General features: G+C 45.4%; 1 protein-coding gene across 4 annotated transcripts; it reads left to right on the plus strand.

The window, feature by feature from the left end:
• Positions 1-267: 267 nt before the first annotated feature.
• kiaa0753 (KIAA0753 ortholog) lies at positions 268-27,914 on the plus strand. Of its 4 annotated transcripts, XM_076282181.1 has the most exons (19): positions 268-875; positions 1,150-1,452; positions 1,544-1,793; positions 2,044-2,153; positions 3,265-3,327; positions 3,609-3,830; positions 4,055-4,232; positions 6,659-6,846; positions 7,231-7,364; positions 7,742-7,900; positions 8,836-8,925; positions 9,550-9,637; positions 10,123-10,194; positions 10,906-11,076; positions 11,232-11,316; positions 12,006-12,126; positions 23,551-23,775; positions 25,980-26,165; positions 26,318-27,914. In XM_076282181.1, the coding sequence occupies exons 1-18, from the start codon at positions 765-767 to the stop codon at positions 26,131-26,133; spliced, it is 2,724 nt and encodes a 907-aa protein (XP_076138296.1). In that variant the 5' UTR covers positions 268-764; the 3' UTR covers positions 26,134-26,165; positions 26,318-27,914. The 4 variants fall into 4 exon arrangements, with proteins under 4 accessions (XP_076138296.1, XP_076138295.1, XP_076138298.1 ...); XM_076282180.1 differs by having other exon boundaries at positions 25,980-27,914; XM_076282183.1 differs by having other exon boundaries at positions 7,234-7,364; positions 25,980-27,914.
• The last annotated feature ends 12 nt before the right edge of the window (positions 27,915-27,926 follow it).

A 27,926-nucleotide genomic window follows, 5' to 3' on the forward strand; every position in this document is an offset into this window, starting at 1 on the left:
ATCACCCTGTGATGCCCTTGCATGCAAATGATCAAAATTATCTCTGGTAACACACACACACACACACACACACACACACACACACACACAATAGAGAGAGAGAGTTCTGCAAAGAAGTCTGCAAAGAGTATAGACCTTTATCGAGTTTTGTCTACCTGCCATAAGGCAGCCTGTGATTTTCATTCAAATTGAGAGAGGGCAGTAATGAGCAAAGTATTTGCTCGCATCATAAAAGAAGAAGCAGCTTTTGTATGTTGTCATGGCGGCGGCGGTTTTAAACTGTGGCATAGCAGAGTTTGTTATTTTTGTAAAGTCGCTTAGTTGCCTGTAAATTACAGCCGATACATGTATATGGATAGATTATAGCATTGCTGTACAGTAATATCATATGTATTTGATGTTCATTTTGATCAAATTCGTACCTGGATTTGACATGTCCCAATGAGTTTAGCAACATGGCTAATCAGCTAGCTTTAACGTTGCTAGCTCGACGACCTGAATTTAAATTGGCATGCTCAGGTACTTCAGGATAAACAGTTGGCATATGTCTGTTTGTCCCGCTACTACTCGTGTCTTTGAGTTGTCAATTATGCCATGGCCAAAATCGCGGACCAGGCCACGCATAAAGGACAGCTCCTCATAAACTCCATTCTACCGGTTGCTAACAATAACATTAGCCAATGACCCTAACGTACAACATGTAGGTAAATGTACGCTGTAACAATTTAGGTTAATATTTAGATTCATAACAAATCAAAGCCAATATGACAGCTAAGTTTCAGAGAGTGTCATTTGAAGACTTTAGTCATTTAAAGGGGTGTTGGATCCCTACTGGAGTGGGTACAACTCGCAGCACCCAGAGACCACAAACTCAGGTAAGTTGAGTTAACAATTGATGCGCATGAGTATCAGTAACGTTAACAAATGATTTAGCGATAAATAGCTCATCCGTCATCTAATTTATTTGTAATTGTGGTATGCAGTAATTGCCTATAAATAACTGTATCTATTTAACGTTACAGAATAAGCATATTATCATAAAATGGCCTAGGCTTTTTAAGTCTAGAAGTTTCTGAATGTAAGTTGTACCTAGCGTTGTAAGCATGGGTCGGTGAATAGCAATCGTACTGTAAATATGAAACGTTACAGTTGCTGTTCAACGAGGCAATCCCGTTGAACCCCTCCAACCGAGAAACCCGCGTTGGGCCTCCGGCACCCATTGTAATTGAGAAGTTCGTGCAGCGGGCCACCGAGCATGCAGATGGGGACAGCTGCGGCAGTTCTCTGCGCTTCTCCGTGCTCTCAGAAGAACGTTTGCAGACAGCTGTCAGACTTGCCAAGAGAGACCTACGGAGAAGGCGCCAACAGTCCCTCATCAACACCCCTCTCACCAGCTCACCTTGCAAACAAGAGCATGACTCTCAGGATGATGGCATCACAGACCTTCAGCAGGTAGCTAGCGAATGGAGCTCTCTTGTGTCATCATTGTTAAAATGAATGTAAAATGCCTGTAAATGTGAATGGAACAATATATTAATTTCAGAAGCAGAAGAAGGTTACCTCTAAAGGACAGCAGACTGGAAACGTTCAAAGGTCTGTGACAAAGTCAGGAGCAGAGGTGCTGGTGTACACTCCTCAGAAGCTCTCGGTTCCCACTGGATCAGCATATGGCCAGTCGCCTCCCACCAGGGACCCGGGGCCCAAAGTCGGCAGTAAACTAAGCCAAGAGATACGCAGGCTTCAGAAGGAGTTGGGTACTTGTGTCCAGAGGATAGAGCAACTGACTAATAAAGGTATGTCTATTGAGGATGAATACTTTGCTGTGTTTGTGTGACAGCAAATATTATTTATTGGACGAAAGAAAAGGTTTTGTAGGAAGAGTAGGAAGAGAGTAGGCCTATGTGAAATTGTGTCCTTGTTTGTCTTGGTGTACATGCATGGTATGTCGTGCATCTTGTGTCTGTGCTAAGAGTATTTGTGTAAATATGCATAGCAGTAATGTGCATTTGTGACTGTCTGCATGTGTGCTCTGTGTTGTTCCAGGTTGGCTGATGGGAGAGCCCCTGGAGCCGGAGGAGCAGCGCAGGATGGAGATCCGTCGACAGGAGCAGGCTGCACGCTCGGCTCGAATCATCTACAACCTCCAGCAACAGGTCTGACCATACATACTGCCTGGCTCAGTCAGTACACTCAGTCAGTGCACTCTCTTTCTCAGACATTACAGCTGGAATAGTGTAGGGCAGAGGTTCCCAAACTTTTTTTACCCGCGTACCGGCTCGCGTATCCCCATCATCCGACACATAAAAACGTAACACATTCTGTTGACACATTCCAGGCATCGTGTTTAATTAGCCGCCCTACGTGATAATAAATATCAAAATCAAAACGTGCAACTGGTCTATGAGCTTCCCGTAGTGGAAGCTCGCGCACCACCGGTGGTACACGTACCACAGTTTGGGAATCCCTGGTGTGGGGGATTTTAGGGTCAATGTTGGTAGGTAGGGTTTTTAGAGTATAGCGTATACAAACGTATACCTATACTCAAAGAGTATACAAAGAGTACCAGTTTGTTGATGGTATTGAACATGCCTGCATTGAATTTCACGTTTCAATACAAGTTGTTGATGATAATTTTGATACCATAGATTTAATAGAGACCCAGTCAGACCAATAGTATGAAAAATCAGGAATAGAGTTTATTTACAATGATGCGCATCAAGGGAGAGACAGCATGACTTCACCTAAAGATCCATCAGCTGCTCTAACTAGACAAGGAAATAGTTAGAGTTTAAGTATCCTTCCAGGCTGATGGGAGATGGCGTTGGTCATCCCATCTCACGTGGACTACACTGAATCAGACCCTGATTAGTGGCAGCCTGGCAATCCGGAGCAGATAGCTACTGACGCAGCCATGCAGAACAGTGAAACACTGCAAAGTCATAATATTCCTGCTTATCTCTGAACACAGTCTCACAGAGATATACACAGGGACAGTACAGATATCATAGTCATTACATAGAATCATACTTTTAGTATCAAAGTGACTCACTAATGAGAAATGCAGAACATTAAACCACATATTGGAATATTTTACATAATGCAGAACATTAAACCATATATTGGAATATTGGACATAATGTTCTATTCCACTTTCTCTCATTGTAGACTGTTTATAAATGTATGTGACAAATAAAAGCACTTGAATATAATGAACAGTAAAATGAATTAGTGTCTGATATCTATTTTCTTTTTCTCTTGATTTAGGTGAAAGACATTCAGGAGGATGTAGAGAAGCTTCGGTCCCAGAACATCAAATACACCAAGAAGGTATGTATCAGACCTCATACATAGATGCACTTCTGATGTCCCAACACAGGGAGGCAGTGTATCCATCAAAGTTCAAAATCCCTGTGCACAGCCTTTCTTTCTCCAGGTGCTGATGGTGTGCAGTAGAACTATTGAAAAGTCAAAAACTAGTATACATCGCACACTGGTGGATATATTTTTGCTGACTTTATTTGGCGTGAACAATGTGTTAGGCAGTGTATCCATCTTTTACAATGATCCAGTGATCACAGTGATGAACACACATATGTATCTGTGGTTAGTCCAGGGCCATGGACCGACTGACTGCGGCCCATCGAGGAGCGGTCAGGGCCATGCAGGTGTTCACCAACCAGCTGTCCGATCCAGCCGACTGCAGGGCGCCCCCCCACTACAAAGAGCTGGGCCAGCTGATCCGCCAGCTCTCGCTCTGCTCGGCCAAGGTGGAGGCGGGCCAGGACTCCGCGGTCCCAGAAACAGCCATCGATATCCTGCAGAAGCTGGAGGTTAGTTGTCATCTTCACTGCATCTTGTAATCAAACAGGCTCTAAGCCAAGTGCTTATAGATTTATTCTGTGTTGTAATATATGTGTATAAATATATTAATATTTTTCTCAGAACTCTGGTATTGATTGACTGGGTAATTCATTTATTGATTGATTAGCCTTGATCGATTTCCTAAGTGGATAATTTATTGAAGAGGCTTCCTTCTCCCTGTTCCTTGTGTTAGACACTGGACACAGCCCTGAGTAAGCAGCGGAGCCCCAAAAGGAGAGAGCTAAGGACGTGCAGCCTGTCCCCTATCAGACTGAGGTCCCCTGTGGGCAGACGGCACAGCATATCCCCTCCCAGATCACCCAGGGCCCCGGGGCCCCGCAAGCCCCCAGCACAGAAGAAGAGGCCCAAAGGTGAGTACCTTCCCTTGATAACTTTCAGACACCGTTATGGATATGGAATAGCTGTATGTGAGTGGAGAAATTGGAGGAAAAACTGTCAACAGCTGCTTTTGGCTTCTTGGTGAAATGTTTTCTCTTCTGATTATAGATTGTATTCCAAACTTTATTATGACTACAATGACTCAAATAATTGAAGTTAATCAAATGGTGTCTGGTAAATAAAGACATCCAAATGAAAAGTGGGCAGTGAACTTTAATAAAGCATGAAAGCATGATTGGAAATCCTGCAACAAGTCATCATAGTTAATGGAATGGCCATCAGGGACTATGTTAGCACTAATCGTTCTAATTTCCATAGCAGGAAAAAGTAATCAACTATTTTAATTTAAAACCCAAAATCTAATTTGTCATGACGTAAGTGCTTTTTTGCTGTTCAAGCGGTCAGCTTAATGAGTTTACACACATTGGAAATTATTCACATTTTTCTCAGTTAAGTGCTGTTGCTGTGGAAGATTACATGTCGTTGTGTAGCGTGTGTGTCTTATCAAAATAGTTCCCATCCTGTTTGGTGCTTGAGAATTTGCCTATGTGTGCTTGAAACTCATGAAACGGTACCATTCGGTAATTAACTGGGAAGTGTGAATTAACAGGACATTGTACGTTTTTCATCTGGGCTCTAATTTATAACAATACAGTAATACCAACAAACTAATTTATACCACGCAACACCTGTTTATACGCAAACATAGGTGGGTCCGTGCACAGGCGAGGACGTTCTCTGCACATATTTGTTTGAATAACACAGTTTCCATGAAACTTCAGAAAATCAGCCCAATTTCTTATTTAAAGTCAACCTTCGTCATGTTTCTAGATATTAAAGGAATTATCCGAAGTAAAATGCACTTCAGATCAATTTACGCATGATTGGGAGTACATACGTTGAGTTGACACCCAAATCATGTCATTCGGATGTGTTTTGAGAAAGTTCGATGTTACCGTTTGTAGTCAAAGCTCGTTAGCCTGGACGTGACGCGGGCATGTCATTTCGCCGCTACAAAACGCTATTTGTATACCTCTTCTACAGTTCCAAACAACATTTCACTTACGTGGTAGTGAGTAGAGGGTCCCTAAAGCCAAACCGAAGTATCCCGAGGTCTTTTATGTGGTCGGATAGAGAGTCCAGAATGAATTTCATCAAGCCAGTACCTTTCCGGAAATGTTGCCATCTTTGAGTGTGGGGTAACACGCTCTGGAAATTCACAATTTTTTTTTAAACGGCGACGAAATTGTGAATTTCCAGAGCATGTTACTCCACACTCATACGGACTTTCCCCTGAAGATGGCAGCAAAGATGCCAATTTCCGGAAAGGTACTGGCTTGATTAAAATTAATTCCTTACTCTCTATCCGACCACATTCAAGACCTCGGGATACTTCGGTTTGGCTTTAGGGACCCTCTACTCACTACCACGTAAGTGTGATGTTGTTTGGAATAAGAGGTATAAAAATAGCGTTTTGTAGCGGCGAAATGACATGCCCGCGTCACGTCCAGGCTAACGAGCTTTGACTAAAAACGGTAACATCGAACTTTCTCAAAACACATCCAAATGACATGATTTGGGTGTCAACTCAACGTATGTACTCCCAATCATCCGTAAATTGATCTAAAGTGCATTTTACTCCGGATAATTCCTTTAAGTAAAACGATACAAAGCCGACGGATTAATTCTTCAGTCCTGCTAAAAGCTGAGAGTCTGGCCTAATTTCCTGGAAAGCCAATTTCCTGACAAAGTATGGGGTGATGGTGAACTAAATCTCCCATTTCTGGTGGCCCTTTGTGAATTTGTTTACCTCCATCCCTACGAGTGAGAGCGAGTCATTGGCCTCCTGTGGGCATGGAAATGTGCTGAAGGTTTTTGCGCTCGTCTGGGCCTCTCTCCTGCTGAGGTGAAATGGCTGTGGCAGGGAAGCAGATGAAGAGCCTGCCCGCGGGAGCTGGGGGGCAGACGGACACACCGGCACTTTGAGCCCCAGCCTCCACTTTCTCTCTCTCTCTCTCTGTGTGTGTGTGTGTGTGTGTGTTGTGTGTGTTGTGTGTGTTGTGTGTGTGTGTGTGTCTGGACGTTTTATTGGGGAAGTGCATCCCTGCCAGTCACTTCATGGGGTGAGACTGCTGCAGCCACACAGTCTCCTTGGAAACGAAGATATACTTCCCGTTCCTTTTTCCTAAACTTTCACTTTCACTAATCTGTGGGCTTTGGTTGCCCAGCAGTGTGGTACTGTCACATCACTCTAGGATGCAATCAGCACTAACAGATCAGACTGAAATGAAATATTCTCTCTCTCTCTCTCTCTCTCTCTCTCTCTCTCTCTCTCTCTCTCTCTCTCTCTCTCTCTCTCTCCATCTCCATCTTTCTCTCCATCCCCCGCCCATCACAGGGCCACCAGTGTCCAGGAGACCGAGGCCAGCAGTGCAGAGGCCGGGGGGGAAGGCGAGGAGCGCGGTGCTCCGGGCCGGGCTGGAGAGCCTGTTGCAGCTGAGGGGCCATGAGGAGCAGGCAGAGCAGAGTCGGCCCCGCGGTGCCACCAGCCACCAGGCAGCCGAATCCAACCCTGACAGGAGCAAGGTGAAGGGGAAAGCAGTGCATCATTACCCTGAAACAGATGGCGTTTCATCTGAAGCATTCAGCAGGCTACTCAAGGCTTTCAGTGTTACTGGGTGATCCAGGGTTTCTTAGTGTCTGATGTAGTACAGATGAGCTGTGGGAAGTACAGGACAGGGTCACTGGGGATGGAGTAACGGAGAGGACTGCTGATGTTTTGCCTTCACATCCAGTCCTGACAGTATAAAAGAATCAGATCAATAAAAGCTAATACCTTTCTGGCAAAGAATTAATATACTTTACCATTGGTTTGGAATGGATATGCTTGCTGGAGGTCCAGTTGAGAAGTGCCGTGTGTGTGTGTGTGTGTGTGTGTGTGTGTGTGTGTGTGTGTGTGTGTATGTGCAGCAGGGTGTGCTGCCTCGTGAGTCTGGCTTCCAGCAGCCCACCGTCTCCTCCAGGCTGAAGGAGAGCCAGATACCACAGAAGGAGGCCGTTGTCCCCTGGATCCCCACATCCCCTCGATCGCCAAACAAGCAACGGTGAGACTCAAGCACACTCGCTCCTCACATAACATCTCATAAGCTATGTGGCTGAACCTGTATGTGGTCGGAGTGGCCTAATATTTTGAACAGAGCTATACTTCAGTCTGGAGAAATGGCCTAGCATCCTTGTCCTACAGTAAGATTGCACTAATGTCCAGCAGTGGGTTTTTATTGCCATCAGAATGGTTTCAGTAATGTACAAGTAATAAAAAAAAACCCAGTTCTTGTATTTTCCCATCTTATTCTATTAGTAAAATGGTCAGTGAGATTAAGATATTTTATATTAGGTAGAATATAATTCATCAAGTTCCTTAAAAGCATGCCATTCATCAGCAATACAAGCAAAGGTCATTTGTTTTTGTATTTTCCTGCAGGGCCGTATCAAAGAGGCCGGAGCCGAGGTGTCTCTTCTCCACGCTGCGGAGCTCCGCTGGTCCTCCTGAGCAGCAGGGCCGAGGCGGGCCACCAGAGGAGCCGGGCCCAGCAGGCCTGGGCCCAGAGCGGAGGCAGCAGGCCCACCAAGAGGCCCTCAGGTCTGGAGCTTTGAGTCTAAACCCTCATGCAGATATACAAGTGCTTTCCCAGGGTGCTTTGAGTAGGGAATTGAGAGAGAAATTTTGTGATCTTTGTTTTTTCCCCCCTTCTGAGCAAGACTTGTCATTTTACAAAAGACTTTTTTTTACAAAACTGTCCTTTTTCCTTCAGTCTCTAAATTTGCAGGGTAGAATGAGACGCTTTTGTTTCTTCCGAGCTCTCAACTGAATGTGAATGCTTTAGGCGGGAGTGATTGAAGTCACTGATAGTGTCATAGCAACAGCATGTTTTACACGCTTAACGCGTAGTGGTGGAACAATCAAACAGATTGTGGTGATGGCGGTTTTGTAAAGCACACCAGTGCTGAAGACACAGGCTACTAACATATCAGTCTCGCTCTGCTAGCACATTCCTCCCCCCACTGTTTCATTTGTGTGTGCGTGAGTTGGCTCAGATTGGGCAAACAAATTAGTTGTGGCACTACACTGGAAACTGAGGGGTTTGTAATGGATTTTTCCCCCTGTGCCTTATAGTAATTAATTAATTTAAGAGCTCCTGACAAACTGCATTTGCAGAGAGCCGCAGGCACCCCTTTGATTCCAATTCAGACTTAATCTCTCCCCAATAAATTTCACTTTGGAACCTTTTATTTGGAACATTTATATCTCCCCGATACAAGTTCATTCGAAAACATCGCAGGCCTCCAAATCAAGCTACATAATTAAGTAATTTAGCATTTGCACATAATTTAGCTTTGCGCATGCTCTCACAGTGAGCTGCAGGTGGCGGGTTCCTCTTCATTGTATCGTTTTTTTTTTTTTTTTTCTCACCAGGGCTCGATTGTGTTTCGACATCATTTACGCCACTTAACATCCCCTGTCACCTGCTGTGCACATTTAATTTTTACAGAGCTGCTCTCTGTCTTTTGATCCAGGCGAGCGTGGCTGGACAGGATCACGTCGGAGCGACAGCAGGAGCTGGAGCGGCTGGGCCACGAGGAGGCTGAGCGCGTCCAGAGGCTACGGTGAGTCGGACGCACCCACACCGGCTCCACAGAGCCACCAGGTGTGTCGGACGCACCCACACCGGCTCCACAGAGCCACCAGGTGTGTCGGACGCACCCACACCGGCTCCACAGAGCCACAGGCTGTTTTTTGTGTCTGGCTTAAAAGCATCTGCTCTTAAACTAAATCAAAAAGCAGGGGGGGGGGGGGGGAAAGCTTTCTGTGTGACGGTAGTGATTAGTTGGCTACATCTAGTGGGCACGCAAAGTCACTTTGCGCCTCTGTATGGTGTAACAGCCCATGAGACTGCTGCAGGCCAGTGGCTTTAGCCTCTACACGCCAGCCTTTCTAATCTTGAGGAAACGTGACCAGAGCCTTCTTGGATGCCTACGAGGGAACAAAACAACAACAAAACAAAAAAACAGTCCTTTTAAGTGCTTAAGTGCTAACGTGCGAACACAGCCAGCCAGGCTCAGAGTCCAGCTGAAGTGAGCCGGGCCTCGGGGAACGCTGTGGACACACTCCATCTTCTCATGTTTGACCAGCGCAGCTGATGAATGGCCTGTATAAAGTATATGCCTTTGAGTCTGTGTTGTTGCTGTCAAGTAAGTGTGTGTGTGTGTGTGTGTGGTTGTTTGTTTCAGATCTGAGGTGGGTTCTCCTACTCGCTGGGCAGAACGAGCTGAACAGGCCGCAAGAGAGAGGATCGAGCCTCTGCTGGAACGAGCCCAGGTACAAAACTGCCCTACAGGAAACTTGAAACGTGAACAACATTCTCATTTTATAAGTTGTAGATCAGCAGTAGCCAGTCCCCTCAAGGACATTCCGCCTCCCACACACTTCAGTTGCAACCCTGTTTTGACCGATTTGTTGAGATTCAGTAAATTGAGCCCTTTAGGAGGAATAACGTGTTTACACTCGTGAATAACGTGAATTAACACTCTTTTTGTGTACTGTGGAACTCTGACTGTTGTAGTCATTTTACTGTATGTGTTTTCTTGTCTGTCTTTTTACTATGTTTTGTATTGTGATATGGACCGCTCTCTGTGTCCTGATTTAAAGAATGAATTGAATTGAATTGTTAGATTGGGATTGCAATGGAAGCCTAGTGAAGGGGGGAGATGTTCGGGGGAGGCGCGTTGAGTATACCTGCTGTAGGGGGTTTTGTCTGTGTGTGTGAGGTACTGAGATGGGTGTTGTTGTCTTGGCTCTGCCAGAGGCTACGTGATTCGTGGGACAAGAAGGGCACCTCTCTCCAGCATCGTCTGTCTCAGCAGGCAGCAGACAGGGTGAGTGATCCGCTCTCCTCCAGCTCGCAGACAACGCAATCGATGCCAAGGCAGGAAAGGCCAACTGCTGTGTGGCGGCTCAGGGTCATGTTTAGTGCAAGTGATTGCCATTGTCTAGTCTGAAACAGGCTGCTGAAAAACATAAGCACAAAGAAAAGCATTGCTAATGGCATGACTCAGGCTTCATGTTTAATGAGGTTTTTCATAGACTACATACCATTACGCAACGGATATTTTGTAAGCGTGCTGTTATTGAATTTGCAGAAATTTTAGGTTGCAGATGGATTCTCACTCAGAATTAAATAGAATATCAATGTCCCTGGAGCTCTGTTGATGGAACAAACATAGTCATTATTATTATAATACCAATACGTTTTAGTTATGGGTAAAAGTGATATCTTTATGTCTGTTACTGAGATCTGATTACATTTTCATTTTTGGATTTAACAGGCTGTTGTGGCACAGGAAAAGTAGCCTGGTGTCAACACTGTAATGTACTTACAAAAATGAAAATAAGAGCTGATTGGTCAAATTCTCAGGACTGCACATGACCAGTCGACTTTGGTTGACCTTGAAGCATCAATGTAACAAAAGAATAAACAAAAGTGAATCAATGGGAGCCATAGAACATGTCATCTTTCCTTATTGGCTTGATATCAGCCATCATCACTAGTGTCGTCCACCCACCTGCCCTCTTCCTCTCCCCTGCAGACGGCGGCCAGCGCTGAGCTCCTGAGCGAGGCCCTCCTGGAGGATCTTCTGGAGGACACGGCTCGCTCGCTGCAGGCGGTCAGGACGGACAGGCAGGCGGAGGAGCAGGCCCGCGCCCTGGTGCGGGCGCCCACGCTGGACACCATGCTGCGGCGCATGGAGGAGATGGAGGTGGGCAGCAGCTCTGACGGGCAGCACGCTCCTCCCGTTGCCGTCGCTCTCTAACTGCCCGATTGCCTTTTGAGTTTTGAAACTGGGTTTTTCTCATGAATTGTGAAAATAAGGTGAGTCATTTTTTTTCCCCTTGCTGATTCCCGTTGGAGCAGAAAGACCAGGAGGCTGTGCGGCGACGCTTTGCTTCTATTGTCTACTCAGACCCCCTCTACTGGGATAAGCCGGAGGCAGAATCAGGTGAGACAGCTAAACGTTTCTGACTCTAATTATCTTTTACGTCAACTTAAACTTCTTTAATTTAAATGATCTCTTATTCATTCAGGATGTGCATACCAGGGGATTATCTTTTTTGTTAGTTCCTTTTTTTGAGCTGTTCTTGTTCAAAGTTCATTTCTGAAGAATGCCTTCAGAATGAAACTATAAATAGGGATAAACAGGGTCTAATTAGATTTAAATTGGCCTTGATTTGAGGTCATTAGAAATCATCACTTGCCCAGCAGGTGAGAGGAGGCAGGGATTGAAAGTAACTCCGCATTGCATTTTAATCCCAGCATGTCATCTGATGTTTAATTTGGTTCCTGATGTAAACTTATGTGATGTCAAGGTCCTTGGGGGAGTCCCTTATGAAGTTGTCCCTGTGTGTAGAGCAGCATAATAAACACCCTCTTATACTTCAGTAGTTGTTTCTTTAAATCCACTGAAAGGTGACTTTGCCCATAGAGGAGTTCACATAGATGTGCTGCATAAAGTAGGGACGTGGCTGGTGGCCTGCAGGTGGCAGCAGCGCTGCAGAATAGATAGTAATGACTTTGCTTTCTTTCTCTGTCTCTCTCTTCTCCATTTATTCTCTTTCTCCCTCTCTCTTCCCTTTCTCTTTGTCTTTCTTCTTCTGCTCTGTCTGCCCCCTCTCTGTCCCTTTCTCTCAGGAGACCAGAGGGGAGGGGTGGTGTCCAGGCCGTCGTCTCCACAGCCCATTCGTCTGACCCGGCCAACTCTGAAGCACACCAGGAACCCTGAGATAATTCTGCAAAGTCCTGTTGAGTCAGGGTGAGCGTCCACACGTAACAATACCCAAGTGCTTATTTTAAGACTGAAAAGGATGTCCTGTTCATTACTCTCTTTCAGCCACTGCACAGGGAAGCTTTTGTGCTGTGTCATATCTCTCTCTCCCAAAATTCAATTTCATTTTTATCAGCCTTCCCTCCCTAATCCGACCCTCTAGTTCTGACTGAAAGCTGTGTGCCGTCTCCAACTTTTAGCCGGTTCTGACTTGAAATTGCAGTGCTGAATGCCCTTGCGGGCTCTTGAAGCTTATTATAGTTGTGTTGAATGGCTAGTTGTCTACCTTTAGGAGCTCCCTCACAGACTGAATGCATTACTGTGGGTAATGGTGTCGGGGATCATTAAATGGACACATTATTTCTGTTCAATGACTCAGCAGAATGGTGATTGCAAACGCCAGGGTGGTGCAAGGTGGCTTAAATGAGGCAAATCTTTGATTGTCAGAGAGCCATTATGAACTTTATATCTGCCAACAAACAAGTGTGTGGAGGACAGAGAAGAGTGATGGGCCCTGGTGGGCTGGCAGAGAAAGAGTGGACAGTCTGTCAAGAAGTGGCGCTTGAGAATTATTATTATTTTATTTTATTTTGCCTGACAGCATGTCTCTGTGTCTGCCCACCAAACCCCCATGGCAGCCTCCTGGGCCTTGCCAAGAGAGTTGGACTTCTGCTGAGCTGTAGGACTTGGACACAGCAGACAAAGTTACTTCCTCTCTGACCAAATTAATCAGGGAAGTGGAGGTGGGAGGATGGAGAGGAGATGGAGAAAGAGAAGATGAGTGATGAGTGGAGATGTCGGGAGTGAAGGGAGAAAGTAATCTAAAGTAAGAGTGTGTGTGTCTGTGTGTTGGTAAGATTTATAAGATTTAGCAGTCTTATCTTCTGGTTGTAGTACAGTACGCTGTGTTTGGAAAATAGGGTCCCGCTGGATTTTCATGTAAAAAATAATTTTTTTGCATATTTTGCTAATATAGAGTCTAAGGATCAAGATTTTTTTTGTCTTCAAATTTTCACGATCCATCTTTAGTGTTTTTTTCTGTATGTTTTAAAATAAGCGATTATATCTAGTCCGAAAAGTGATTTTCACATTTTCTTCTAATTTTTTGACAATTAATTCCACTTTTTGCACACAAAACCCCCAGATAATGTAGAAAGGTTGTTGGTTCTAAAACAATATCCATAGTTTTCAAACTTTGAGTGTCTGAAAAGTGTAAAAACACCTCCACCCTTGTTGCCTATGTCAAAAACGATTTCTTAATCTTTGCTTTTCTTGATGCTTTCCTTGACCTGCCATGTCATTCTATTGTCTACCTTAAGAGAAATTTGTCTTGGAAATAATCTATAATAATAATAATAGTACAGGCAACACAGGTGACATAGGCATGGGTAGTTGAGTAACAGTAGGCAAAATTAACAAACAAAAGAATATAAGGTACAAACAAACAGACAAACCACGGATGGCCCTCTCACAGCCTGAACTAATACAAAAAACAAAAAACTCAAGGGAAAACATTGCTCAGACACTAAACCATGTGCATTTGCTCTCTTTAAAAGCTACGGGTTATCCACAGCCAACAGGCCGGGCGTGCGAGAGAAGCAATGAAGTCTTAGAATTAAGAATAAAGCCATGTTCTTCCAACAACAACAACCACAAACACCCATGCGGCAAAAATATCAAATGACCGGCTGTGTTCTCCCAGAGAGGAAGCTACGTATATGATCACCACCCACAGGTGGACGTGTGCGCCAGCGCTGCAGGTCAGCCTTTCTGCATACACACCTGTCTTTAAAGTTCACCATCCTGGTAGCATACCTATCTACTGCCAAGGCTTGAAGGGGACGGGGAGAATATTTACTTCTGCTACACTGGCAGAGAACTCATGTGAAACAGACTGTGGGAGGTGGAAGGGGTTTGAATGCTGTCCGGCAGTATTATGAGTGGAACGTCTTAAGGGGGCCCTTTTCCCCATACAGCCTGATCTTATAGTGTGTGCCAATTCCATCAAGACACTCCACAATTTCATACTTGGTAGACACCCATGTATCCTGGATTTTGTGGCGACCATGAAAATGGTTCTTGCAAAAGAGTTTACATATATTTAGCAGACACCAAAGTCACTTACATACTGTATGTCAGCTATATTACAAGAGATCACATTGTCCCCGGAGCAACTTAGGGTTAAGTGCCTTGCTCAAGGGCATAACAGTGAAAGCCGGGAATTGAACCGACCGACAACTTTCAGGCTACTGCACGCTAGCCCAGCTCCTTAACCACTACACTACCACTGCCCACTAGAAAAAGACTAGAGTGCCAGGTGGTAATATGGGTACAGTGTCAGGACCGCACACTACAATCTCCCAGAAGAACTAAATTTATTGAGTTAAAAACATAACGCAACGTTTCGACCCACCAGGGTCTTCATGATGACCCTGGTGGGTCGAAACGTTGCGTTATGTGTTATGATGGCAGTGTGCGGACAACTACTCTTCTTTCCTTGATAAGCTTTTTTGTCCTGCACCTGGCCTCAGTGAGGTGGGATGTGCATACAACCACTTTGAAGAGGACTACAGTGTTAGGACCACCATGCCTATGATATGCCGCAGCCTCTTCTAAGTGTCTCCTAGCACTAGCATAGACAGAAGTCAGGTACTCTTGATGTTGCACCACCCAATCAGTCGGTGGACTGACCCTGTGGTCACCTCCAGTATATCCAAGTAGGTGGTCGACTGGTAACTGTGGCTTCTGACCGAACATCAGCTCGTATGGGGAGTGCTGTGTGGACTGGTACACGGTGGTATTATAGGCGAACAGGAGCTGAGGGAGCAACTGGGGCCATTTACGCTTCTTTTCAGGGGGTAAGGTCCTGAACAAGTCATGAAGTGTCCTGTTGAAACGTTCACATTGACCATTCCCCTCTGGATGATAAGTGGTGGTTCTAGTCTTTGTTATAGGTGTCACACAGGTGTTTCAACAGCTCCTCCTCAAAGCTGCTCCCCTGATCAGAGTGGATTCTCCTTTGCATGCCATACACATAAAACCATCTCTCAGTTAGAATCTTAGCTACGGTGGAAGCTCTCTGATCAGGGGTGGGAAAGGCCTGGGTAAACTTTGAGAAAACATTTGTGACTACCAGAACATTCTCTTGTCCTGTGCTAGCCCAATCCAAGAGAGTAAAGTCAATGGAGATTATTTACAAAGGCTTAGGGGCTAGCATATTTCCCAAGAAGGTTCTGGCTTGGGTTGTCTTGCTTTAGCAAGCACAGTGCTCACACTCAGAACACCACTTTTGCACCTCATGCCACATCTGGGGCCAGTAGCACCTCTGTCATATCAGATCTGTGGTCCTGTCCACCCCCAGATGGCCGTGGTTGTTGTGTAGGCTAGTGAGCACTTTGACTCGCAACACCTTTGGCAGTAAAAGCTGCAGCACTGGATCCCTGGAAGGAGGAGCCTGGATCGCTCGGTACAAGGTCCCATCCACTTCCTGTATCTGGGACCACTGCTTTATCAATTGCGGACTTCCCTTGGTTCACTCCACTTGTCTTAACGGGTATGTGGTCGTCCCTGTCACCAAAACCACAGGTATCTGGAAATACGGGTATGTGGTCGTCCCTGTCACCAAAACCACAGGTATCTGGAAATACAGGGATCAGTCCCTTGCAGGACTTTCCGGTCTCTTTTGGTTCGACCAGGGATGGTGTCCACCATACAAGATTCTGTCATCCAAGAGTCTTGGATAGGTGCACTTGAAGCTTGCATGTTGGCTATGGCAAGCGGCAGGGGGACGTCCAGGCCGTGTGACACAAATCGCAAAGTGTTAGTGGGGCTTGTGGGAAGCCTAGAAAGGGTATCGGCATTGCAATTAGCTGGCCCAGGACAATATTTGATGTTGTAATAAAGAGGGCAAGCTGAGAAACCCAGCAATGTTCCAGAGCGCCCAGTTTCGCTGACTGCAAGTATTGGAGGGGATTGTTGTCAGTGTACACGGTGAACGTGTTGCCCAGGAGATACTTGACATTTTTTTCTGTGATTGCCCACTTGACTGCAAAGAGTTTGAGTTTCATGGCACTATAATTTGACATGTTCCTCTCACTTGGCCGCAAGTCCCGGCTAGCAAAGGCTATTGGTCGCTGTAACCCATCCTTCTCCTGTGACAAAACTGCCCCCAATCCTGCATGGCATGCATCCGTCTCTAAGATAAAGGGACGACTGAAATCGGCATAACCTAGGACTGGTGCTTGAACAAGCCATTCTTTTAAGGCTCTGAATCCAGAAAAAGTTCTGAAGGCAAACCTGAACGTATACATTCAATGTTAACTATCCAATATTCAGATGTCTGTAATTGAAATGTATGCAAATTAGTGCATAATTAATGAGATATTGTTAAATTACATGCTTAAACATATATTTTCAGAAAACTTGTAATGCAAAAAAATATTGTCTCTACATAACTAATCAACTAGTAAAGTTTCATAAGAATATCAAGGAGTTACATTTTTTACCCTATTCACCCGTTCTATGTTGCCTATGGAGGCCAGTTTTAGGCCGCAAATGCTAATTAGCAGGTTTAAAACTAAAAAATCAGCTAAGTAAATATGATATTCAGAATCAGCACCCAAAAATTAGGCAGAATACCCTCTTTACCAGTGTTTTCTCACATTTGACCCCCAAGTGATAGTAGTCCCAGTCTTAATTATGCATTATATAAATGATGATATCATCTAAGTGTGAAAATGGATCGTGAAAATTTGAAGACAAAAAAAATCTTGTTCCTTAGACTCTATACTAGCAAAATATGCAAAAAAAACAATTTTTACAAGAAAATCCAGCGGAATTACACAAGACACCGTACTATTGGGGGACCATTAGCAAATGAAAGCCGTTTGAAAGCGCCGTCTTTCCCGATGGCCAAATTCTTAAGTGAAAGCACCCTGTCCATTTTGGTATATTACAGCCGGAGAGCCAAATGGCATCATCTTGCTTTGTCTTCTTCACACCCGGCTTCAGCCAGCCAGGGCTATCATGAGTGCGGCGGTTTAAGGTCGCTTCGCTGCACAGACTGAGCGCCGGGTGAAGACCCTGCAGATGACCCTGATGACTGCGGCCGTTAAATAATTCTGTGCTTGCGGCGCTGTTGACACTCTTCTCACCTCTCCTACAGTTCAGCTGTGTGTGTGTGTGTGTGTGTGTTTGCCAGCCACAGCTGAGTGAACAGCATGCTCCAGTGGCTGAGGGCTAGGCTGAGTGGCAGGTCAATCTATAGTCGAGCTGTATCAGGAACCCAGCCCGCGTATGGTCACACATCTCCTCTCGCTCTGGATAGTGAATCTTTTCTCCTCTTCTTTTTAGGGAGTCAACAACAGCTACGCGGTGGGTCGTAACCATCTCATTTCATGCGATTCAACCCCATCATTTGTCTGCCATTTTCAGTATTGCAACATTTTTCCGGCAAACATGCACAGTGGCACAGATGAAGAAAAATCTATTTGCTGAAAAGGTCAATGCACTGAAAAAAAGTGTATCAGATTAAGAAGGCATTGCTTATTCCTGAAACCCTCTCATACGCTTATGCCACTGGAATGGCCCCATAATGTGTTTTCGCTCCCACGGCAAGGAAAAATAAGTCAGCCAGTCACTTTCTGCTGTGGCAAATATTGATTTTTTTTTTTAAACCAAGCTACTGATGGAGGTTTTTTTTTTCTTCCCTCCAATTTTCCTGCATCATATTAGTTATTAGTGCTGGCCACTATCTGGTCAAGCCTGTGAGTAAAGGAGGGTCTGCAGTATACTCCGATGCCTTAGATACTTAGTGCTGTTTTTTGTGTTGTTCTTTTTCCCCCTCCTTTTTCTCCTTCCCGGGGATGGAGAGACATGGCGCTATCTCTGGAGACTCACCTGTAAAACGGGTGCTTTTGTAGTCCCTCCCTGGGGAGCGGAGAGAAGCCCATCAGCTGCCCTGCAGCAAGGCTGGCTGGGAAAAACCCTGTCTTTAACAAACACGGCAGTTTGTCAGCGAGCAGCCAGGGACGGTGCGACACGTCGCCTATTCCCCCGTGACCCCCAGAGATGGGCAGCCGCTGGCTGATTAATTTGGCTTGAAGTCCCGAGTGGGGGTATATTTCCCGATGTGTTCCGACGGGTGCTTCTTTTTCTGATGTCAGCTGTCCAACAGATTGTTTTTTTTTCTCTTCCCCCTTCTCTACTTTTGAGTTGATGTGAAGCGAGATGGGTTTGCTCAGAGGAAGAGTCAGCTGGACATGATGGATGATTTTGTATGACCGATGGGACCGAGGCGCTTGAGCTGAGATGAACTCCGCTGTCCAGGATGTTCGTGGTCTGTATCAGAGCTACCAGCAGTAATTTAAATCGACTCTTAAGAGTGCTGAGGACTCCCATGTTATTTAAAGTAGCTTGGAGACGTACCAAATGCTGCAGTGTTGCTGCACGTGTACTGCTAAATGAAAAGTTGGATAAGAAATTCACTCCAGTACTCCAGTATAAAACTACATAGTTAAGGCCAGTTTCTCTGTACGTGGATTAAGCCTAGTGGAGATTTCCATTGAGAAAATGATCATTTAGTGTACCTACTTTTCCATTGAGAAAATAATCATTTAGTGTACCTACTTTTCCATTGGGTCTAGGATTAGGTTTGATCCATGGAAAGGAAACCGGCCCATAAAGAAATAACTTAATAACTTGCAGAAATTTTCGCTAGAAATTGGCCTAGATAAGTTGAGTTCATGGTCATGGATGGACATAAAGGGGCTCCCTCGGCCACAGGAGATAGAGGATGTCTGGAGCGCTGAGCGTCAAAAAGATGACATGTTAATAGCTTGAGCGCCGTGGTCTCCGTGTGAGTTTGTGAGTAGCCGAGTGGGCAGTGGCGGCGTGAGTCAGCGCTGGAGCAGATATTGGGCCACAGCTGCTGATTACTGTTCCCTGCTCATTATGTGCCGCCTAATCTCTGATTACCTGTGTTCACAACACGCACTGTTCGGCTCCAATGCACTCCCCTCTGGCTATAAACACACACACACACACACACACACACACACACACACACACACACACACACAGTGTCTTTCTGCTGTGGCAAATATTGATTTTTTTTTTCTTCTAAAAGCACACACACACATGCATAAACAGACACATCTGCAATCAGTGCATGATGGGCCCTGCCATTGTGCAAATGCAGGTGACTTCTCTTTGGTTCTCAAATCGCTTCCTAATTTTGTGTTTATCCACTGACTGATGAGGAGACCGTGGGGTTCTTTGTGCATGCCCTACTGGCTCATTGAGAGTACCATAAGAGTGTAATTGACAGAGGAAGAGAGACTCTGGGAGAGAAATGTCTGGATGTCCGTTTGAACACAATCATTCAAAACATGACTGTCATCTGATTTGTTATGAAGCTTATTGGAGCTGTTTACCTGCCTAATCTATTTTTCCAGCTTCTGCGTTGAGATGTGATTATGGAGCCAAGAGTGTGTCTGTGTCTGCCTGCCTGTGTGTGTGTGTTTCTATTTTGTGTGTGTGTGTATCTGTGTGTGTGTTTTGTGCGGCGGTGATTTGATCCTCACACAAAAACTCCCCCAATTGACGCTATGCCGCCCCTATTTGATATGTAGCAGTTTTACTCCTCCACATGAATGTCTGATTTGTGATGATTGAGTTACTTTGTCCCAAACGCTTGCTTGTGATGGCTAATGGACTTGCATTATCAGTATTATGTGTCTACTCGCTCAGTGACTCTTTAGAGAAGTTCCTCATCTACTCATCATTACCGAATCTCTCTGGGTTTTTATTTTATTTTAATTAAATTCTCGCTTGTCCTAACTGGCATGTAATGTAATGTGAATGACAGTGCAGCGATGCTACATTGAATATTGGGAGAGGGCGAGGAGAGGAGAGCCCACGTTCAATCTGGGCACGCTCAGTGAGCCAATGCTGCAGATTTAACTAGTGAACACTCAGCTCGTGTTAGATCAAAAGTTTTTTTTGCAGTAGGTTACCTCACCTAGCTCAAGCGGCGTCTGTGGTGCCCAAGGGGGGTGGTCCTGGAGAACAGTGAACAGAATCGTGGCCCTGTGGCCAACACCCTGGTGAGCGCGGGGGAGGTGGTGGTGGAGGGGGCAACTCTGTCTCCATGGCGAGAGGGAGCGAGCAGGAGAGCACATCAGACACAGCGACTGATCTCGTGTCTGACCGACCACCTGCCTGGCCCAAAGCCGTGCGCACATCAATGGGGGACGTCAGAGATGTGTGGTGCCTGACTTCACCATGGTGGTGGGGTGGGGGGGGCTCTCACTTTTAGAATATTTTATGTCATATATTTAGCTTTTTTTCACATTAAACATTTGAACCCTTGCTATTTCTGATTCTACACATCCCTGACCATCCCTGCCAAATGAAACTAAATGTTTTATTTAAAGTCCCTCCAGTACTGCAATATACACACACACACAGTACTCTAAATAGTAAACTCTGAAGTTAAACGCTCCATCAGTTCATCGACACCTTTTTGTAATGAGTACAGGTGCCCCACGGCCTTTCTCACAGCCCGCTGCCATCTGTCTTCCTCCTCTCCCCTCCTGGTGGTCCATCTCTCCCGGTTGCCCAAGCTTTCCACTTTGTGTTTTTTTTTTTTTTTTCCTCCGGAGACTTGCTTCCTAGCATCCCTCTCTGTTGCTGAATCACCCCCTGCTATCTCTGAAACAGATTTTTGAGTTTCTAGCGAGCTCGATGCAGCCTTCTCTTTGATATACTGCGTTGGACTTTGGACCCCTCTCTCCTCCATTAATAGACCGCTGGAGTTTTCGAGGAAGGGGATGAAACGGTCTTTTTCACGCAACCTCAGCTCTGAATCTTATTTCAGGGATTTATGGGGTAATGCAGCTCACCTGGTGCGGATGTGTGGCTTCTTTTTTTGCTGCGGTTGACTGAATTTAGCACCTGTGCTAGCGTGAATTGGTTGGTGTGTACATGTTTTGATGGTTGGCCCCCAACTGTGAGCCTGTGAGGCTCGAAACAGCCTCATTGACCAAGGCAGGCTAGATGCCCTGCCCAGCCCTCTGATATATTGCCAGCGTGCCTTCGATACCCTGCAGTCCCTCCATGGTACCAGCTTTTATGAAGCAGCCCATTCAGACCACAGTGAACTCTAGCACGCCTGCAGCGCTCCTCGTCTCCACTTCACCTTGGCCCTGGTAGTTCAGCGGAGCTGTGGAAGGTCGCTGGAGCCCAGACTGGGGCTGTGAGTCAGCACTCATCACTGCCGCCTGGAGAGCACCTGTCCTTGTTCTCCCGTCTGGCAGAGTGCGGATCCCTCCGAGAGCCGCTAAGTGGGGATTACTGCTCTATTTGTAAGAACTTTACAGCCCTGTTAATATTTAAAATGGGGCTGCTTTAGTTGGGAGAGCGAGCGATCCTGCCCTTAAAGTGCCATCGAATGCTGCGGGCCCTGCAGTGGGTGGCAGCATGTTGGCACTTTACTTCGCTTGTGAAGGACAAAGGGAGCACCTTGTGTAGGTGGCATAGATGAGGGCTGTGATGACAGCGCTGCCAATCTGACTGTGGGGGTTCAGCAGACCTTAATACAGTCTGTCTGGGTCTAGAGAACTGGCTGATCTGTTGCGTTGGCTTTGGCCGTGGCCCCCCGATCCCTGCCAGCCCCTGGCCACGACTCACCCCTCGCAGCTGGAGCAGAGGCTGTAGGGCTGAAACATGGGTGTGAATCTGGCAGGGGAGGGGGGGTTGTTCCTGGTGGCTGGTGTTCCTACTGCCTTTATGGTGACGCTTGTGTTGTGTTGCTGCAATGCTCCGCTGGTAGTGCTGCCTCTGCCTCCTCTCCCCCTTCTCTAAATTTAGCCGTGGCGAGTGCTGTTGCTGCCTTGGTGCTGTTTTGCTTGCAGAAGGGATTAGCGGCCCTGGACATGTCGGTAGCCAGCTGAGGCCCAGCTCACTCTGGGCACCGCCGGCCAGTCCTCCCCTTGCATGTGCAGCCATCGCTCCAAAACCAACACCGCCTCTGCTCCACCTCAAGGGGGAAAGGAGCCTGAAACACAGCAGGTCATTTAGAGGCCATGATGCTCAGTGGGTCGTTGTAGTGTGAGGTGTAGCAAAGGAGAACAATGTGTTGACCTTAAACAGATGGGAATGCTCCTTTTTCTACAAAAATGAGCTTGTTACCCTTTCCCCCAGGTAGAGACAGGAGGTGTTATAATACAGGTTGGTCTCAAAAAAATTGAATATCATGGAAAAGTTCATTTTTATCCCCCAATTTAATTAAAAAAAGTGGATCTTTCATATGTTCTAGATTCATTAGATATAAAGTGTAATATGTCAAGCCATTCTTTGTTGTAATCTTGATGATTACGGCTTACAGCTCATGAAAACCAAAAGTGAGTATCTCAAAATATTAGGTTATAAGGAGGTTATAATACAGAAATGTCGACCTTTTGAAAATAAATGAACTAATCTGACTAATCTAAAATAGTTCATCTATACACTCAATACTTGTTCTGGCTGCTTTTGCACAAATTACTGCATCAATGTGACAATGAGTCAATCAGCCTGTGGCACTGCTGAAGTGTTATGGAAGCCCAGGTTGCTTTGATAGCAACTGTATTGTTGGGTCTGGTGTCCTACCACACTTTTCCATTCCAGTCAACTTTCCATGTATATGCTTTCATACAGCACTCCATGAGCTCCTGACCACCTTCTGTGGCTTACCCTCTTTGTGGAGGGTGTCAATGAGTGCCTTCTGGACAACTATCAAGTCTGCAGTCTTTCCCATGATTGTGGTTGTTTACAGTACCAGACTAAGAGTTTAAAGGCTCAGGAAACCAACATTTCTGTATTATAACCTCTTTATTCTAAATTTTTGGATACTCATTTTTGGTTTCCATGACCTGTAAGCCGTAATCATCAAGATTACGACAAAAAATGGCTTGAAATATTTCACTTTATATCTAATGAATCTAGAATATATGAAAGATCCACTTTTTGAACTATATTAGGGTGGAAAACCTTTCCACAATATTCAATTTTTTTTTTCTGTTGTGTGTGGGTGTGCTTGTTTACTTAACATTTTCATGCTTATCATGTGTCTCCATATTTCGGTCTTCTCCCAAAAAATGATCCTCTTGCAGGAAGCAATAAAAAAAAAGATGCATGATTTTTTTATTTTATTTAACTTTCAAATGTAGGGGCGAGGTTTTGCACTCTGACTGCTGTTCTTTGAATCTGTTCAAGCCCAGCCTATGAATTTATTTTTGCATCTCTCAAATCATTCAATGTTATAATACCTTCATCTCATCAGTCATAATAACTTCAGAAATGCCATTGATTCAGCATAATAAAGATGTAATTGAATGTTTTGCCTATCTTATACATCTCTTTACCATCCAGTGTCTTGTTTGAGACACCAGCCCTGGAGAGTGGCAGTCCGGCACATGAGCCCCAACAACAGCAGAGCACCAATGGCAGAGTAGATCGACCGGGAGGAGTCCAGCTGTCTTTGCCCAGCAGCACGCTCAACAGCATCCTGAGGTACAGGGAAAATCACAATGCCTACCTGAGGCTGGTCTCCCATGAGGCAGTGGGCAGTTTTAACCCCTGGGCCATCGCAGACAGGTGAGTGTCATCCATATTCTGTTTATCGTGTGTGTTTATCACAGTACATTTCAACCCATTAACACACATGATATTACATAAAAATGGGAAGTACATTTTATGGCAGTGAAAAAATATGTATGTGAAGATTTGTGTTCTGAATGAGATGGGCCTATTTATTTTACTTTGGAAATTTAGAACAAATGTTAGCATTAAAATGCTGTAAACCCTTCAGTGATGTTATCAAACATCTGTGACTCTATACACTGGATTTGTTTTATTGCAAAGTACCGGTACGTACATTGTGACGTGCAGATCGTAACCAGTCAGTGATCAGATCAGTGTACACAAACAGACAAGTATAACAAGCCATAGATTATGCTATTAGAGGAACAGGTGCCTTTGGGCGAGGCTAAATCCTTCGTCTTTGTCAGACTTTCACTTGTCACTTGGTGAAAGTCAATTCCAGCTATTGGATTTTGCTCATTTGTGGCAGTGCGCAGTGGTGAAGACACTGCTCCACACAGTAGTAAACGCCTGTTCAGGTGAAACAAGCCCTCGAAAAGAGCAGCTCTGTCGTCAGTGGTTCAGCTGTGCCATTTAGTTGAGTATTTATTTATTTATTTATTTATTTATTTATTTATTTATACACCTCCACATGCTCGACACACTCCTGACACTTACACCCACTCATGTTTATGCCCAGAGCCGCTGCTAAAGGTGTAATGTGATGGCTTCCAGCGATCCCCCTGAATACCAAGCCGCGTGCTCACCTGGCCAGGGGCCATGGGTTCACTCAGCCGCCTCTCAAACATTGAGTCTGGTGGTTTAGTGGACTTGTAATGGTGCCTCCGTGGTGTGGGATCGTGGAGGGGTCCCATTCCGCTCTCGAGTCGTTTAGCTTGGCATTGGCTCACCCACCCACCATCTGATTTGCATATTCCACTGAATTGTAAAGTTGGCGCATTGCAGAGAATCTGCTGGCGCCGCTCCACCGAGACACAATGTAGAAATATGAAAGTGAAATTATTATTTTTTTATTATTATTTTTTTTTGCTCTCAAGTACCCACTGCTCAGTCTCAACTGCTTGAAGGGAAATGTTAGAGCACACTAGGGACACGGCACCCCCCACCTCACCCCGCCACACACACACACACACACACACACACACACACACACACACACACACACACAAACACACATGCCTCACTAGCCTGTAGGACTGCGTGGGCCAGTGAAACTTTTGGAAGAACGATTTGCAAATGATTAGCTGAAGGACTGTTACCCTTGGAAAAGGTAATAACAGTCAGCACCAGTTGTCTCCAAGGGTACAGCAGTGTGTCGGTCTCTCTCCTCCTCTCTACAGCAAGTAGATGGCCAAAGTGAGAATGTGATGGCGTCTGAAGGGGATGGGAGGGGTGGTGGTGGCAGGGATGGGTGATACAGTCGAGGACAGTTTAGGTTGTAGCCGCCGTGAGAGAGGAGCACTGCCGGAGGCGCCGGCCTCATTACTATTCTGGAGAGATGGGGAAATGACTGGAGCTGTCGCATGAAGGCTCTCAGTCAGTCAAGTGACCTGTCTGTCGGTCCAGAGATGTGGCTAATAAGCAGCGCCGAGCCACTGTGGGGTCTGGCACAGGCTGCCGCTTCATTGCTCTCTAGCTTCTTTCTCTCTCCCTCTCTCTCTCTCTCTCTCTCTCTCACTGAGGCTACTCTGCTCTCCATCTCTATCTTTCTCTGCTCTCCCTCGTTCTCTCATTCTATGTATGTGTCTATGGTCTGCTCTCTGTCTCACTCCCTTGTCTCTCCATTTATTTGTCTGCACTCCCTCTCTCTCTTTCCTTCCTCTCTGCCATCCCTCTCTCTCTCTCTCTCTCTCTCTCTCTCTCTCTCTCTCATGAATTGGCTGTCTCTCAGATACACTGCAGTGTGGATGTTTGGGGGGAAATGGGAATACGTAACCCGCTGTATTTTTAGACCGTTTTCTCATCAGTCAGGGAAAGGCCTCTCTTGTGACCAGATAGGGTCAACCAGCCTTGTGTACATTGTGCCCTGCCAGGGCAAGAGAGCTCTTATTAAAAGTGAAAGGGCCGCTAATGAATGAATTCCACCTTTTTGATTATAGTGAATTGCCTATCTGGGATACAGCTCAGCTACTGTATCACTTGGTGCGCTCTGTATTTTTTTAATTAATGATTTCATTCCTCTGTCTCCTCCCGGGCAGTCTGGCGGAGGAGCTGATGACGGAGGCGTTGGCGGACGTCGCCGCCGAGTTCCAGGACGCGTGCGAGGAATACGCCGAGGCCGTCTTTACGTCGGAGTTCCTGCGACCGATCCAGTCGCCCCCTCCCTCGTCTGTGCGAATGGCGAGTGTGTAGGGGTGGTGCAGGGAAGATGATGGAGGCAGTCTGTAAGAATCCCTCTCAGTAATTCTCCCTTTCCCTTGCAAAGCAAGGAGAGAAAACCTTTTGAGATTGAAAACATTTGAGGAGGATTCTTCTCATTTTTTGTATAATTTTTTTTTTAATTCAGTGTGTATTTTTTTTTTTTTTGTATATTCAGGGATTTAAAAGAGTGACAGTGAAATCATTGGATTATGAAATATTGAGTTCATAGCTGTGCAGAGCCTTTGGCCGATGGAATGTATCCAAGTATCTTTGAGTGAATCCGCCATTTTTCGCACCTACTTTTGGCCAGTTCTCACTGAGGCCCTAATGCATGGGTGAGCCGCTGCCGCTGGGGGCGTCCATGTTAATGAGAGTTGAAGGCTAATGGGGATGTGCGAAACAGGATTATGAGATTCCATTCACATCACCTTCGCATACACTCATTGCACCCACTCATTCACCACATGGAAAAGAGAGAATATAGTCACTTCTTTTATCACTTTTTAAAATGCAGTGCTTGAAGTAGGCTGATGAAAAATAAAGTTTTTAACTGGCAGCATGGGAAGCCGCCTGTTTGTTTTTACCCCTTCACTAAAGCTCCCTCCATTTTATTTTTATACACCAGCACCCACTAGTCCTGGGAGAGCAGGAACTTTAAAAAAATAAATAAAAAAAAAGACAGACATGACTTGGCACACCATGAGTGAGCGCATGTTTTCTTTCATAAGGAGGAAAGCCTGGCTTGGCTTGGAGTTGCTGTAGTTTGCTGGTGTATGTGTCAGAGGCCCCAGGGGGAAAGCAGAGGGTGCGCTGACAGAAGACTGGGACGTCCAGATGTTGGGACAGCCCCTGGGGCCCTGCCTCTGACAGGAAGACAGAGAGTGGCCGGGGGATTCGGCTCACACGCAAATGCATGGAGACACGTCTGCTGCCTTAAGACTATCTGGTTGTCCGAAGGAAGCATGTGGAAAATGAGCCGCCATTCTGTCAGTGCTATTGGACTCAGGTTATGCTTTCATTTTGTCTTACATGTAGGTGTCTCAGTGTGACGTTTGTCTGTGTGTGTGTCTTAGATACTTGGAAATAATATAACCATTCCCCATTGGAAGCTGTCAGTGCATGGAGCATAAAGAGTTTCATTACGTTTGTATGTTGTTTGTTTTTTCTCCCATAGCTCAGTCCACTTTCCCTAGTTTGTCTCTGATATGCCTCACTGATAGTGCACCATGCATTTCATCACCACAAAGGCTTACGTATAAAAAGGAATTGTATATGTGACAAGAAAGATTTGGTCTGTTTGAGAAATAAAGACAACCATGTCATGATTCTCTTTAAAGCTAAAACAAAGCTGTTCGCTTGGTAGCAGTGCTTTAATTGCGTCATAAAACCCCTCTTATATTTCTCTCAGGAGAGGAGTTAACATTGTCTCATCCAGAGGCAGCCTGATTTTGTTCAAATCCAGAGAGAAAATATCAGATGGGCTTTCAACAGGTACCAATGCCATTTACACACCCAATCCACCAAAGACACCCTCAATTGATCATCTGCCCATGTTAGGACCACTACGTGTGTGTGTCTTTGTGTGTGTGTGTGTGTGTGTGTGTGTGTGTGTGTGTGTGTGAGAGAGAGAGAGTGTGAGAATGTTTGTTTTAAAAGGGGTGATAAGACTTGAGACATTGTTGTTTCGCTGTGATGGAAAAAAAACAGATGTGATAATATTTAATGAAAGAATAATGTTGGTTTATTTTTAATAAACACATATTTTAAGATTATTCCTGTCTGTA

The sequence above is a fragment of the Alosa pseudoharengus genome, unplaced genomic scaffold, assembly GCF_046254945.1.
Source record: "Alosa pseudoharengus isolate Yale_2024_CS ecotype anadromous, Long Island Sound unplaced genomic scaffold, YU_APseudo_1.1 YU_APseudo_1.1_scf_13, whole genome shotgun sequence".
NCBI classification, from domain to species: domain Eukaryota; kingdom Metazoa; phylum Chordata; class Actinopteri; order Clupeiformes; family Clupeidae; genus Alosa; species Alosa pseudoharengus.

Excerpts from the sequence above, each read along its gene's own strand:
- kiaa0753 (XM_076282180.1), top strand. The coding sequence starts at position 765 with ATGACAGCTAAGTTTCAGAGAGTGTCATTTGAAGACTTTAGTCATTTA. Across the intron at positions 7,901-8,835 it reads GCCCACCAAGAGGCCCTCAG|GCGAGCGTGGCTGGACAGGA; the intron begins GTCTGGAGCTTT and ends CTTTTGATCCAG. Across the intron at positions 11,077-11,231 it reads GGCGCATGGAGGAGATGGAG|AAAGACCAGGAGGCTGTGCG; the intron begins GTGGGCAGCAGC and ends CCGTTGGAGCAG.